The 14,855-nt window shown below is 34.2% G+C and overlaps 1 protein-coding gene across 1 annotated transcript in view; it reads right to left on the bottom strand.

Moving 5' to 3' along the window:
* SLC6A15 (solute carrier family 6 member 15) overlaps positions 1-14,855 on the bottom strand; it is a 56,785-nt gene that overhangs the window by 12,425 nt on the left and 29,505 nt on the right. The window contains 6 exon segments of the mRNA XM_017871698.1: positions 802-994; positions 1,291-1,532; positions 4,739-4,849; positions 12,443-12,624; positions 14,014-14,140; positions 14,490-14,647. Of these exon segments, the coding sequence (XP_017727187.1) occupies positions 802-994; positions 1,291-1,532; positions 4,739-4,849; positions 12,443-12,624; positions 14,014-14,140; positions 14,490-14,647 (1,013 nt within the window).

Raw genomic sequence — 14,855 nt, 5'->3', positions numbered from 1 at the left:
AAAAAAAAAAAAAAAAAAAAAAAAAAAAACTTGATCATGACTTGTGGAACACAACAACTAAAATTTCTATTTTAAATATTATTCATGCATCAAAGCAATCATGTGATGTATATGTAAATCAGAGCCATAATTCTAATTCTGTATTGAATATCATAGCAAGAAAGATTTCAGACTGATCATCATTCTATGTTGAAAATCACTTTGTATTCATATTTTAAATTATTGTGGCTCAATCGATGAAATATATTTTTAAAATAAAGCAAATCTTTGCCATTTAAGAAAACATATTCTCGGGCTGGGTGCGGTGGCTCAAGCCTGTAATCCCAGCACTTTGGGAGGCCGAGACGGGCGGATCGAGAGGTCAGGAGATCGAGACCATCCTGGCTAACACGGTGAAACCCCGTCTCTACTAAAAATACAAAAAAATAGCCGGGCGAGGTGGCGGGCACCTGTGGTCCCAGCTACTCGGGAGGCTGAGGCAGGAGAATGGCGTGAACCCGGGAGGCGGAGGTTGCAGTGAGCCGAGATCCGGCCACTGCACTCCAGCCTGGGCGACAGAGCAAGACTCCGTCTCAAAAAAAAAAAAAAAAAAAAAAAAAAAAAAAAAAAAAAAAAAAAGGAATCATATTCTCTAAAATTAAGAATGTAAATTCTGAAGGCCTTACAATGCGCAGGAGCTTCTCTGGGCATTTTAAGAGCTTTCTCGGGCATTTTAAGATCCTTTTCCTGAAGGGAGTCTGCGGATAATGCATATTTCAACTGAATGATAATGATTTTATTGCTCAAACATGGCTTACTAACTTTATTTAGCTCTTCTTCAATTTGGCAGGAATTGAGATGAAGAGCAGGAAACTCTTCTTCCTTCACTTTTTGAATGATATCATAAACTAAATGATAATCTTCTGCAGTAACAGCTGAAAGGTTGATATGATGGGGAATAATATCCTGACTAATGTTTCCCATTTGCAAAAATTTCATGATCATCTCTGAATTTCTGAAAAATAAAACAACATACAAATGAGCACATAAGAGTTCTTTAGTGTATAGTTTGTAAATGACTATGCCATTATAAGCTAATGAATGAGCCATGTTCCCCACACAAAGACATGATTAATGTTTGAGGTGATGACTATCCCAATTACCCAAATTTGACCATTATACATTATATGTTTGTGTCCAACTATCACATGTATGTCATAAATATGTATAGCTATCATGTATCAATAAAATTATAAATAACAAAATAAAAACTAAACAAGAAAAAAGGCAAATGGAAATTAATATTCATACTGCGTAATGCATTTCTCATTTATGACATTTGCTTTGAAGCCCAGAACTGCAAACACCACCAGTGTTGCCAGGACAGAAGTGAAAAAATTGATGAAGGACACCAGGACAGCATCAAAGTGGCAGTTGTTGTCTCTCTTGTTGTAGCTTGAAAAGGCAATGACACCACCAAATCCCAGACCTAAGGCAAAGAATACTTGAGTAGCAGCTTCTCTCCAGACCTTGGGCTCCAGCATTATTTCAAGCTGTTTAAAATAAACATAATAGAATCAGCTACAAAATAATATTTCAGAAAAATTATTTTTTATGGAATTTACTGTTTCAATATATTACAATGATATTTATGCAGCCAGGTTATTTAAATCAGGAAATAATATGTTCTTAAGCATAAATAAACATCTATTTTTAGGAAATAAATAATTATGAGTAAGCAAGTTTATCAGTCCTTTACATGGAGATTTTAAGTACATGGGGATTTTCTACTTACATGGTGGTTTTTAAATATTTTAAGAATATGAAAGGAAATATGAAATGAGAATATGAAGAAAATTAGTTATCTTCAGTAATTTCCCATTATGTCTTTTTTCTTTCCATAGCAAAACCGGTCAATTACCAATAAAAGTTAATAGTTGCTTCACTAACACTCCATGTTTTGTGTTTTCTGCTGTTAATCTAATGGTTGAAGCAGAAAACGATTATAAACTTGTTAGAGTTGAACTATTTGTACTTTGCATATTCACATATGTATTCTTCATTCATTTAAAAGTCTACTAAAAGATTTTTCTTTGAAAATAGAGTAAATTCATCTATATTGTCTATAAGATACTCTTTCAGATCCAAAGTTCTGACACTGAACAGATATTAAATATTGAACAGATATTTCATGCAGTTGTGCTTTATGTCTTAGATAATTATCACTGTATATAATCAAAACTTAAATGAAACAATTCAGATCAGCCATGTGTGGCACAGACCTCAGATCAGCCATGTGTGGCACAGACCTCAATACATCAAAACAGTTCAGTTTGATTTCAGTAATAATAGTGTTTAAATTGGCATTTTGTCTCTTTTTACCATTACAATCAAATTGCCTTTATTGAGAGCAACGTCAAACATGGCTAAGAACATGAATTCTATAGAGAGTTTCAGATTCTGATTCTGCCATTTGGTAATTTTACAATAGTGCAACCAATGGCAAATGACGTGTCCTCTCTGAGTTTCAGCTTCTTCAACAGAAATATCAGAATAATAAGAAGGGTGCCACTTACCATGGTGCCTACCACACTCTAAAAATGCTCAGTAACCGATAACATAGATGAGCTATAGCGGCAAACACACTGAAAAGCATTTTATATGGCTTAATTCTTTTAGTATTCACAACAACCCATGAAGTTGTTGCTACTTTTAACTGAGTCTTAGGAAGGTTATATAACTTGCCTAAGGTTACACAGCAGCTCTGAGGTAGAGATGAAATAAGAACACAGGTAGATTCCAAAATCCATATTCTCTCAAACAATAGGATGTATTGCCTCAACTAATTTTGGTTATTAAAATCTATGTAATATTCTTATTAAACATAATCATGATTATCTTCATAATTTATGAACAATTAACATACGCATATTGTTTACTGACCATTGCTACATCATATTCTATTAAAATACACTCAACTGTCTATTTCTATTTTGCCCACTAGATGGCAGAAAAGACCTATTTACTAAAGACATTACCAGCATTCCTTCCAATCTCTGACCTAAACCTCCACTCACTGTTTCAGGAGTATTTGATGTGCTTACATATTTTCTCCCCTGCACAAACAATGTAATTTTTTTAAAAAAATTACAACTACTTCTCATATTGAGTATCACATCCTACAGAAATGTAATAGAGTCTTATCAATACTCAATGAAAAGTTAGCTGAAGGAAAATTAACATTTTAATAGTGATCCCTAGTCCAGGTCAAAAATGTTAATTCATGCTGCAGTTTTCAGTACTGGGACTATATATAATTATTATATATAAGCATTTAAATTCTAAAATATCTAGTCAAATCAAATGTTTAGAATTTTGTTAGAAGCAATTTTCAGTTTAGAAAGAGAATATATTCTAGAAATTCACACAGAACTTTGGTTGTCTTGAACTCAGAAAACATTTTCTTCAATATTATACATATAAGTTTTTTGGTCATTAAGTATGGCCCATTTGTAGCATATTTAAATTATAGTGGGGCTGAAACTCATAAATCTTAACTAGTTGTTCACAGAGAAGTTCCAAGAACTCTAAATGTTAAACAGGACATTTGAAGTAGCTGAGAAAACCAGACACCAGTGTCAGCATTTTTGCTACTACAGAATGAATACCAACTCAGAACCAGACGCACAAAAAACACAGCTTCTTTCACGCAGTATCAAGGCAGCTGCCAGGAGTGACAAAGAATTCGAGAGAAGCTAATCCCTTCCGCCCAAATCTCACAGCACAATGCTGCCTGCACATTCATCCTTCAGATAACTTTTAATTTCTAAACTAATTTTGAAATCCTATCTTTAGACAGTTTCATCTTTATGTCTGCCTATGATAGCATTAGCAAACTAATAGTGGGGATCACCTTCATTTCAGTGAATTTTATATATATATACACATATATATACACACACATAAATATAATATAATCAAAAACTTATTTGTTTCCTGTTAAATCAATATAAGAAGTTATGATTAAGTCTGCAGTTATGATTAACCAGGTTAAATGTGCCCAGTGTTGAGTTTAGCTCTACTAAGTTGCATGATGGATTATAAGTTCTGAGCCCTTGATGGAGTCTAATGAGAATTTTCCTAAAATATACATGCGTCTATAGAAGTTACAGAATTTCACAAGCTGATCACTATATTCTTCCAGAAGATACAAAACTACAAAACCTCAAAAAAATTCATTAAGAAAAGAAAACACTAATTTTCTCTGAGAGAGTATTTTAGGGTTCTTAATCTTATTTTAGGGTCCACGGATTCTAGGTGATCGGTCAACCTCCGGATACACTAAACAAATTAATATGTTCACTACTTTTTTTTGGTAAGAAAATCCTCGTCACTTTTCAAATGGGTCCATAACACAAAAGATTAAAAGCACTAGAATAAAGGGGAAAGAGTAAATGAAGACCAAAAAATTGTAGTTTAATCAGTATAAAATTAGAAATAAATTTATTATAAAAGAGGGATTTTGAAGTTGAAATAGTGGTAGCCTTACTCTAAAATCAAAATGGGATATAGAAAATGGAGATAGATGGCCATAATTATACATAAAAAATGCTGGTTTTCTAGACTGGTTAAAACTATATTTTAAAAGTTTAATGTACATATATTAGAAAAATTATTCCTTAAATATAACTTAGAACATTTTAACAATAAACATAAAGCTTTCATGATCATAAGCCTTAAATAGAAATACGGTACATACCTTAGGGGTAAACATGTGGCGAATTCCATCAACTGAACCATTTAAAAGGAATGCTCTGATGAGGAAGCATATAAGTACCACATATGGAAACAGAGAACTAAAATATATTATCTGCAAAGAAAGAAAATAAAATAAGTGAGATGCTATGACAATTATATTTTATAGTTAAGATTTTATATGTTAGTTTCTGTACTTTGACAGTCACTGTTTCATGACAGGGTTAATAAAACTATTAATAACTTCTAAAGTCATTTTTTAAGAATGGTTTATGAGTTGTGATTTGGCCTTAAGATTCTATCTGAGATGTAATTTAAATTTAAAAGATTCTATCTCCTTTGAAAAAATCCATAAGCTATGGTGTAGCTTCAATAGTGTTGATTCCTTATAGTCCATAAAACAAGAAATATTTAAGACAGAAATGAACACGCACTACCTACCTAATGAATTCCTACTTTTTTGTTGTTCTAAGTAGCAAAATAAAATTCTATGTCTTTTTCTTTTAACCAAATTTTCACTGTGATTCTGTAAAGCTTTCAGTGCAGCATTGTTCCTATGCTGCATCTTCCAGAACCCAAACAATCAAATGTGTAAAGATTTTACTTTCCGCTTCAGCAATTTTCACCATTAAACAGTTCATCAAATATTTATAATAGAAAACGAAGTGTGCTACTCAGACATTCACTGCCTCCTTGACATCTTCCTCTGGAGGCCTAGTAGGTCTCTAAAACGTTTCAGATCCAGAAGAAAACTTCTGAATTTCCCTCAAAGTTGTTCCCACCCATCTCTATTTCAGAAAATGGCCCCACCCTCCATCCCACAGGTAAAGCCAAACATCTAGAAGTGGTTCTGAACCATTCATAATATTCTCCTCTCTGAATTGCTGGCTACCCTTTGGTTTATGTCATTCCCTGCTTAAAACACTCCAGGAATTTCTAATGCCATTGGAGTGAAGTGTTGATTCCACCCTCTGGCCTGCAAAGCCTTACGCTACAGTGCCTGACTGCCTGCTCACCACTCTTCCCATGGAGCTCTGGCCACTCAGGCCCCTGCTATCCTGTGAGTCTACCAAGCTCAGCCAGCCTTAGGGTGCAGGGCTGCACCTTCCTTCAGAAGCACCTCTTCCTTATTTGCAGATGACTTGCCCCTCCTTACTATTTTAGTCTCATCTTCATCTTCTCCCTGAGGTCTTCCCTGACCACCCAAAATAAGGTGACGCCTTTTTCCATTCTCTCTCTCCCATCTGCCCCTGCCAACCCTCAGTGATATTATCTGGGTTTGTTGTTGTTCTTTAGAGTACTTAGCACTTTTGGAATTTTATTTATGTGTTTCTGTGTTTGTTTTTGTATCTTCTACCAGGGTATAAGCTAGTGAGGGTAAAGATCTTTTCTGTTTACTACCACATCCCACACACCTAACACAGTTGCTGACATAGTAACTCTACTATATGTATCTGTGGAAGGAAGGAATGGAAGGAGAATGGAAACAATGGAGGGAAAAGTGTCATAGCAAATGATGCCTCCGGGCAGGTAAGAGATACTGAATTCAGTAATAACTACAAACAACATTAACATAAGGTAACACAATAAGGGGCACTTTCTGTCTCGTTTTACCCACTTAAGAATCATATTTAAACACGTGGCACACCCTAAGGAAAAAATATGGATAAAATGTCAGCATACTTTAGAACTCAATATTTTAAAACTAAATTATATTTTAACTTAATTAGTTGTAATGAACATAATTTTTTAATAATTTCAAATTGGTTTAACCCTTTGATTAATCCTTCACTCAAATTTTTTGATTTTTTTAAAAAATCAGAATGCTTTCAGATGGATTTTTTTCATTCTCCCTGCCTGCATCTGGCATTCATTACATTTGGCAGTCGCCTTGATCTCACTTGAATCAAAGTTATCACCTTTATGACTCTTCTTCACAAGTGCTGAGGCTAGTCAGAAGTATGAATTTATTTTCGAACAATAGCTTGTTTTTACCTTTTAAAACAAAACTCAAATGTACTGCTTTATAAATAATATAAATGACTTCCATTAATTCTACTTTTATATAAATGAAATGAAGATTATACATTATAAAGTCTAGATTATGATTTTATCCAATAAAATATACCTTTTAATTTTATATTTTAATTTCATATTTTATCTTTATATTTTTAATATAATTTCTAATTAGGTACTAAGAAAAGATTCTTCCTGTACTCATATTATTCCAGGCTAAAATATTCGAATCTATCCTTAGTATGTCCCTCTTTCTCAAATCCCGTAAACCAACTGATCACCACACCCAGCTAACTCTACCACAGAAATCTCACATCTGTCCCTTTGCTTCCCCTCTCAATAGCACAACACCTTTCAGTCTGAAAACAGTTTCCTGCTCATCTTGCCTCCAGGTTCTGTTAGCTTTCCTCTGCATCCCAGAAATCCACCTTTCATCTTTCACACTTGCCAGAGTGATCTTTCTAAAAATCTGGTGCTGTCACTGAACTATTTAAAATCCTCAAATGTTCCACACTGTTTGCTAGGTAACAGCCCATCATTTGACAAGAGTTCACAGATCCTTCAATATCATCAATCAATTTGCATATCATCCTTCATCTTCCACAAGCTGCACAAGTTGTATGTAAAAGTCACACAGAAATACTCAGTAGTCGTTGAGCTTTGTACATGCTGTTATCTGTGCCTACACACAGTTCTCTGTGAACTTGCTGGTGAACTTCTCTTCAACCATCAAACCCTGCTCTAAAATTTACATCCCCTGTGAAGCCTTCTTCCAAATCCAGTTTAACTGCAATTGCTGACTCTACACTATCACACACTTTCTTTTTTCTTTCTTTCTGTTTTTTTTTTGGAGACCGAGTCTCACTCTGTCACCGAGGGTGGAGTGCCGTGGTACAGTCTCGGCTCGCTGCAACCACTGCTTCCCGAGTTCAAATGATTCTTTTGCCTCAGCCTCCTGAGTAGCTGGGATTACAGGCACCTGCCACCATGCCCGGCTAACTTTTTGTATTTTAGTAGAGACAGAGTTTCACCGTTTTGCCCAGGCTGGTCTCAAACTCATGAGCTCAGGCAAGCCACCTGCCTCGACCTCCAAAAGTGCTGGGATTACAGGCGTGAGCCACCGCCTGGCCACTATCACACACTTTCTATGTGCTTCTGTTACTCCACTTAGTATGTTCTAATCATCATTACAATATGTTGTACTGTTGTTTTACAATAATATAATACTAAAAAATATTGCACATTAAGATAAGATTTATAGGAATTTAAGTTTTTCTTCTTGTGCACAATTCATTGAATTATGGGTTCCATGAGGACAGACTGTGGCCTCATAGGCATATCCATCAGTGCCTGACAAACAGCAGATATTCAAATACATTGTTCATTGAGATAGGATTTACAGGAATTTGAGTTTTTCTTTCTGCATAAAATTCCTAAAATTGCAAGCTTATCTTTATTCTGCAGTATTTTGAAAATTATATTCTAATTATATGTCCAGACATTTCAATTTTCATTTATTAATTCAACAAACATTTAAATTCTTAAGAACACTGATCTGTATTCAATAAAACCTAGTAAGTTACAATAACATTTCAAGCCCACAAAATGGAGAAAAATAAGTCAATATTTCAGACATTTAAGTGATATTAAGAAGGCAACACATCAATTGTATTCCTCTGTGAGCAGGTAAGAGGACAAAACATTTCATTATTAAATTCCATGATTTAAAAAGATGTGTCTTAGGAGTCAGCAGGTTATATAAATATCTGTGTCATTTTTAAACACAAATTATTTGCATCCGGTCATATAGCTCTAATCTTATTAGACCAAAATAGTCAGTTGCATAATATTATTAAAATGAGTTAAATTCAACCTACTGACTATATGCATACCAACTACTTTCTTGTTTCCATGCTTTATGTCTTGTAACTTGAAGTTATTTTATAAATGTGTTTATCGTTTGCTGCCTCTGCTACTATAATGGAAACTCCATGAGGACAGGCACATTGTTTACCTTGTTAGCTATATTTCCTAAACTAGATCAGTGTCTAGAACATAGTAAGTGCTTAATAAATATTTTCTCAAAATAATAATGAATGGGTGAATCATTCTTACACATTGTCCAAGAAGTATACATTTTTAAAACTGGGAAATGATACAATGAAACATGCTCCTTTGACTGATTTTTAAGACCCCCCTGGGCCTTGACAACTGTTACGCCTGTAGAAGCAAGTACGTTAGTAAGAGAGACTATTTTATCATTCAAAAGATTGTATAAAACATGTATAAAACATTTTCATTTTACTAAACTGTTTAAAAAATCAAAACCATAAACCATTGTTTTACATATGAAAATGTTTATTATACATATTCCTTCAGAATGTATCATTCTTTTTGAAAATTTTGTAGCCTAGTTTTAGCCCTGTCTATCATGTATTGGTTGCTTAATTCTAGCCAATTATTTATTTTTCCTGAGCTTGTCAACTTTGCAGTGAAATGGGGATAAAATACACAAATTATCTAGCTGACAGAAAGAATAAACAAGCTAATGTATGCACAGTATTTAGCATAGTAATAGTAATAATAGAAAAGTAGTCGGAGTAGAAAACACTACCTTAGAGTTAGAAGAAAGCTTGGAGCTACTCATTTCTATCCTCCATATTTGAGACAGGCATCCCTTTATTAGATGCTGTAACTAGGGCACATGCCACTTCTGTGTGACCATCTCCAATGATGCTGAGCTCTCTACCATTGAGGCAACTGATTTCATTATTATCAAGTTTGATTCTTAAAAGGCCTTTCTTTCTTTGAAGGCTTACCACCATCACAACCTCCTCCATAATACCCAATATTTGATCACAGTTTTGCTTTCTATGGCCACACAAAGCAACCCTATTCTTCTTTTGTTTAACTATTTGAAGACTTTGATCAAAGAGCTGAAAGTTCTCATAATAAAAAGGAAAATACAATATTTCAGTAAAATCCAGTATTGCAGATGTGGTCCAACTGATATGTACCTACCTAGCCCAAAGGACAATGTCCCTATCATACCCCTCTTTTAATTCATGCAGTTTCCACTTAGCATTTTGTGGTATATGTATATGCATGTATGACTATGTGGTTTGACCAAGCACATCACCAGCTGACTCATTCTTCTTTTAGCTGCTAAATCCTCTAAGTTGTTTTTCCATGCACTAGCCTTAAACAATATTTCTTCTCTCTTCAGTACTTGTGATGCTGTTTATTTGGGGGCATTTTCTGTTTAGTAGGTAAACACAAAGCTTAACATTTAATTCCTCATGAAGTCATTCTTATTATACTTAACTCATTGTTTCAGATTGAGGAATTGTGACTATTTTGGCTTCCACATCTTTGCTCACATTACCTACAGCTAGCTTTCTCCCCATCAGTGCCTGTTAAATTCTTTCTTCAAATATTGCCCAAATACTAGTCTTTTCCTGAAGCATTCTCATTAAAGTAATGAGTGTATGTACTAAATAAACTGTATTACATTTTCTATATAAATTTATACTATGTGACATGAGAAAAACAAGCCCAAGATTCTGTGATAAGAAAAGGATGCATAGTTCGTTAAGTGATGCTACGACACAGACTAAGAAGAAACAGAAACAAAAGGTGGTAGTAACAGAACTTGAGTACAAGAGTTTTCGAGCTTCTCTGGATGACTACAGTTGGTTTTCTTTCTACCAAATGATACTATGTTAGGAATCATATAAATATGGTTAGGTCTTGTTTAAGAATCTATTCCTTCATTTATAATGTGAGGGGAATGTAGTTCTGACGTAGTGGAAGACACACAATTGAACAATTTGAAGTTATTTAGTCATACAATACAATAACATTTGCCAAAGACTTAAAGATATTTAGATGTGTTATCAAGTATATTCACAAATTCAAAAGACAAAATGATACAGAGTTTCCTGCAGGAAGGTAAATGTAAAATCAGCTACAATTTACAATTTTAAAAGTCACTAAAAATTTTAATTAAATATAAAGTAACAGGAAGCAAAGATGAATTAGACAGACTTCTGCCCTGAAAGAATTCACTAATTTTTGGGACTAGGACAGGGTGAGACATTATAGTGTTGCAGTTAAAGAACATGGGCTCTAGATTGAGACAGACTTGCATTTGACTCCAAATACTAGAACTTAGTAGCCATGAAACTTTGGATAAGTCAACCTAATTTCTCAAGTCTGTTTATTTTAAATCTGCAAAATTGTTCTGAAAATCAAAATTACTTCTCAAGAGTTGTTTTTATAATTAAATGGGATAAAGCATAAAAGTAGTTTATCACAGTGCCCAAAGCAAAATAAATTTGTAATAAATATTGGCTTCAATTATTGTTCTTACCCTAATTATTGTCAGAAACATCTTTATCATCATCTATTATTATTATTATTATTATGACTACTTCTACTATTACTGCTGCTACTACTAATACTATTGCCATTCCTGCTAGTATGTGATGATGAGTGGTAATAAGTCAGCCTGAAATCAGAGTTATACTTTGAAAAGGAAAATGGGCCGGGCGCGGTGGCTCAAGCCTGTAATCCCAGCACTTTGGGAGGCCGAGACGGGCGGATCACAAGGTCAGGAGATCGAGACCATCCTGGCTAATACGGTGAAACCCCGTCTCTACTAAAAAAATTACAAAAAACTAGCCGGGTGGCGGGCGACTGTAGTCCCAGCTACTGGGGAGGCTGAGGCAGCGAAGAATGGCTAAACCGCGGAGGCGGAGACTTGCAGTGAGCTGAGATCTGGGCCACTGCACGTCCAGCTTTGGGCGACAGAGCGAGGACTTCATCTCAAAAAAAAGAAAAAAAAGAAAGAAAAGGAAAATGGTACAGGCTGTACTGGTTAAAGGGGGGCAGAGAGAAGAGATCAGCAGTAAGATTCTTGCTATGATCCAGGCCAAGGAGATATAGAGAGGCTTTAGAATGATGCTGTGATAATGAGTAAAAAAAAAAAAAAGGAAATATGAAGGAGCAAGAATTAGTGGAAATAGCAATTACGTTTCCTAGGTGCATCCTTTAAGAAGTAACAACAAACAAGCTACGGAGAATGGTACTTAATGTCTTTTTTAAACCACAGACCATTCCTAAATGTATTCAATTTTGGCCCTGGAAGGAATGATAATTAGTCTACAGGCGCACGTCTGAATTCCGTTGTTGAATATTATTAACGTACTTAATGATGTTCAGTGAGCTTTAAGAACCCTTGCCACATTGAGCTTTATTCTCAAAATGTCTTAATGCAACTATTCTTGAACAATCCTACAGCAGAGTGAAACAAATGATTATCAAACAAACAAAACGAATGAATTACTCATTTTACTACTTTCCCAACTTCCATAATCTAACTAATTGGTAATTAGAGAACTGAAACATTAGGGTAAATTGAATAAATGGCAAGAAGAAAGGACTTTTAAGTATTAACAAAAATTTTAAAGATCTTGTTGAAATAAGGAAAGATTATAATTAACCTTAGATTTTATTATAAAACACTTATGTTTTGTCTTTTAAAATTTAAGCACACTTTTAAAGTGTCACTTTTCACTAATCTTTAACTACCTAGAATGATTTGCCCACAGAAATTTGTAACAGAATTTGAAAGAGGGATGAATCCAGAAATGGTGATTAGCAGAACAGAGAAGGGCTCTAACATACTAACTTTTCCAGAAGACTGAATGCCTTTGATCATAGCCAAGCAAACCATGACCCAGGCAGCCAACAAGCAGATGGTCATCTTCCAGTTTAAGCCCCCACTTTCAGAAATGGAACTTGAAATATTCAGTGCTTCCCTGTACCAGTAATAGGTGGTGGCAGAACTTTGTTCACATTCTGGTTCTACAACTGTAGAAAGAAAAGTAACACACAATTATTTCAGAATATAAAGAGCAATGAGACAATTTTTTGTCCAATAAACCTGTAAGTGAATTTTTAATGCTTCCTAGAAAAGTACTACCATTGTATAGCAGCATGTAAATTCACAATGAACAATAAAATCTCAACTGTGCAACCAACAGAAATGTATCCTCTTAGATATTTCTTATGCACTTCTGCAGTAAGAATATGTGAACTTCTTATCAAAGTAATTTTATTTATTTATTTTATTTTATTTTATTTTATTTTGAGACCAAGTTTTGCTCCGCTGCCCAAGCTGGAGTGCAATGGCACGATCTCGGCTCACTGCAACCTCTGCCTCCCAGGTTCAAGTGATTCTCCTGCCTCAGCCTCCCAAGTAGTTGGGATTACAGACACCCACCACCAAAGCCAGCTAATTTTTGTATTTTTAGTAAAGATGTGGTTTCACCACATTGGCCAGACTGTTCTCAAACTCCTGACCCTCAGGGGTTCCACCTGCCTTGGCCTCCCAAAGTGCTGGGATTACAGGCGTGAGCCACTGCACCCAAACCCTTATCAAAGTAATGTAAACAAATCAGGCTTATCACCCCTACTACCCCTGGAGTTATGGGATTGACTCCCTGGGTAAGCACTGTCAAATATGCTAGCTGCTGGCCAAGTGTTGCTTTTGAAATGGGGCCAATCTAAAGTGACATGGGTTACAAATGTGAAATTTGAACTAGATTTCAGATTCAGTATTGGAAATTATTGTGAATTATTATATTAATAATGTTTAGAGTAATTATATATTGAAATAATATTTTCATATATTAGATTAAGTAAAATATTTCACCTATTTCTTTTTACTTTCTTTAAACATGTTTACTTGAAAAATATAAACTATACTTGGGCATTAGAATCTATGTTTACTGGACATCACTACTATAGGTGACTGCTCTTTATAATATTTATATTATCTTATGGGATTTAAAAAATGATGGGAAAAGTACGAAACAAGAGAACCAAAGATATAAAAGCAATTATTTTCATTCAAATTCATATTTCTGTCCCCTTTGTGTTAGTTTTAATGAAAATGTAAGGCATCAATCAGGGCATACAAAATAAAGATTATCAAAGTTAATAAGTGAAGGCTTATAATACTTTACCCTAATATCATAGGGCATAGTAAAATAACTAGGAAAGAGCTAGAAAAACTAGATGGTCCCAAAAGTCTATCTCTAAGAGTATGTCAATCCTGAATGTGAGCAAAGTCTGTTATAATGATAATTTTGAATGATGTTTCTACATTATTTTTAAAAAGAAAATATCTTGAAAGCTTGTACCTTTGCCACTCTTATAATGCTTAAATACCAAAACACTATATTATACATATCTTACAAGTGTGTGAAGCATTTTTCACCAAAGGACACTGATCCCAAGGCAGGGGTTGCTGAAAAGACTGAGAAAAATAAAACAAACTCCAGCCAATGATGACGTTGTAGTAGAGAGCCACAAAATAGCACACCTGCAAAATAAAATGACATTCCATTAAACCTCTCATACCTTTTCCATTAAAACAATGAAATCAAATGCATAAAATGTTACTTAACATTTAAAAATCCTCTTCATTTTATTATTTATTTGGAACACATTATCTTTTCTAAAAAGTTAATATCTTTCTCAGGACTTAGAACAGGCATTAACAACACCGAGCTATAGCAATATTTATAGTTAGTCCATATGCCAGTAATGTTTTCTAAAACATGGTAAAAGAGTTGTTTATTAACACACACTCCAAAGTTTCATTTAAAAATGAATTATATCATTTCAAACCCTATAAAGATTACAGCATACATCAACACCAGGAAACTTACTACACAACTTGCAAATCCAATCCCGCCCAGTTTAGGGCTTATGTAATTCCATACACCAATGCTGCCTCGCCGAATTCTTTGACCCACAGAGAGTTCCAGGAAAAAAAGGGGAATGCCTATTACCATAAGTAGTATTAAATATGGTAAAAGATATGCACCTAAAGAAACAAGAACAAAACATAGATTATATTTTCAATACTCACAGTAGAAAATACACTAATTCACTTTATCCCATTAAAGATATTTGAATTACTATATAGTGTCATTATGGAGAACTCTGAAGAAAACACAGTTTCATGACTTTGCACTTTCTAAATTCTGAAATTTGAATTTGATTTTTTTTTTTTTTTTTTTTTTTTTTTTTTT

This window comes from Rhinopithecus bieti, unplaced genomic scaffold (assembly GCF_001698545.2).
Source record: "Rhinopithecus bieti isolate Rb0 unplaced genomic scaffold, ASM169854v2 scaffold_5023, whole genome shotgun sequence".
Lineage (NCBI taxonomy): Eukaryota > Metazoa > Chordata > Mammalia > Primates > Cercopithecidae > Rhinopithecus > Rhinopithecus bieti.
The sequence above is the reverse complement of the archived record's forward strand: the minus strand, read 5'-3'. Positions and strand labels throughout refer to the sequence as shown.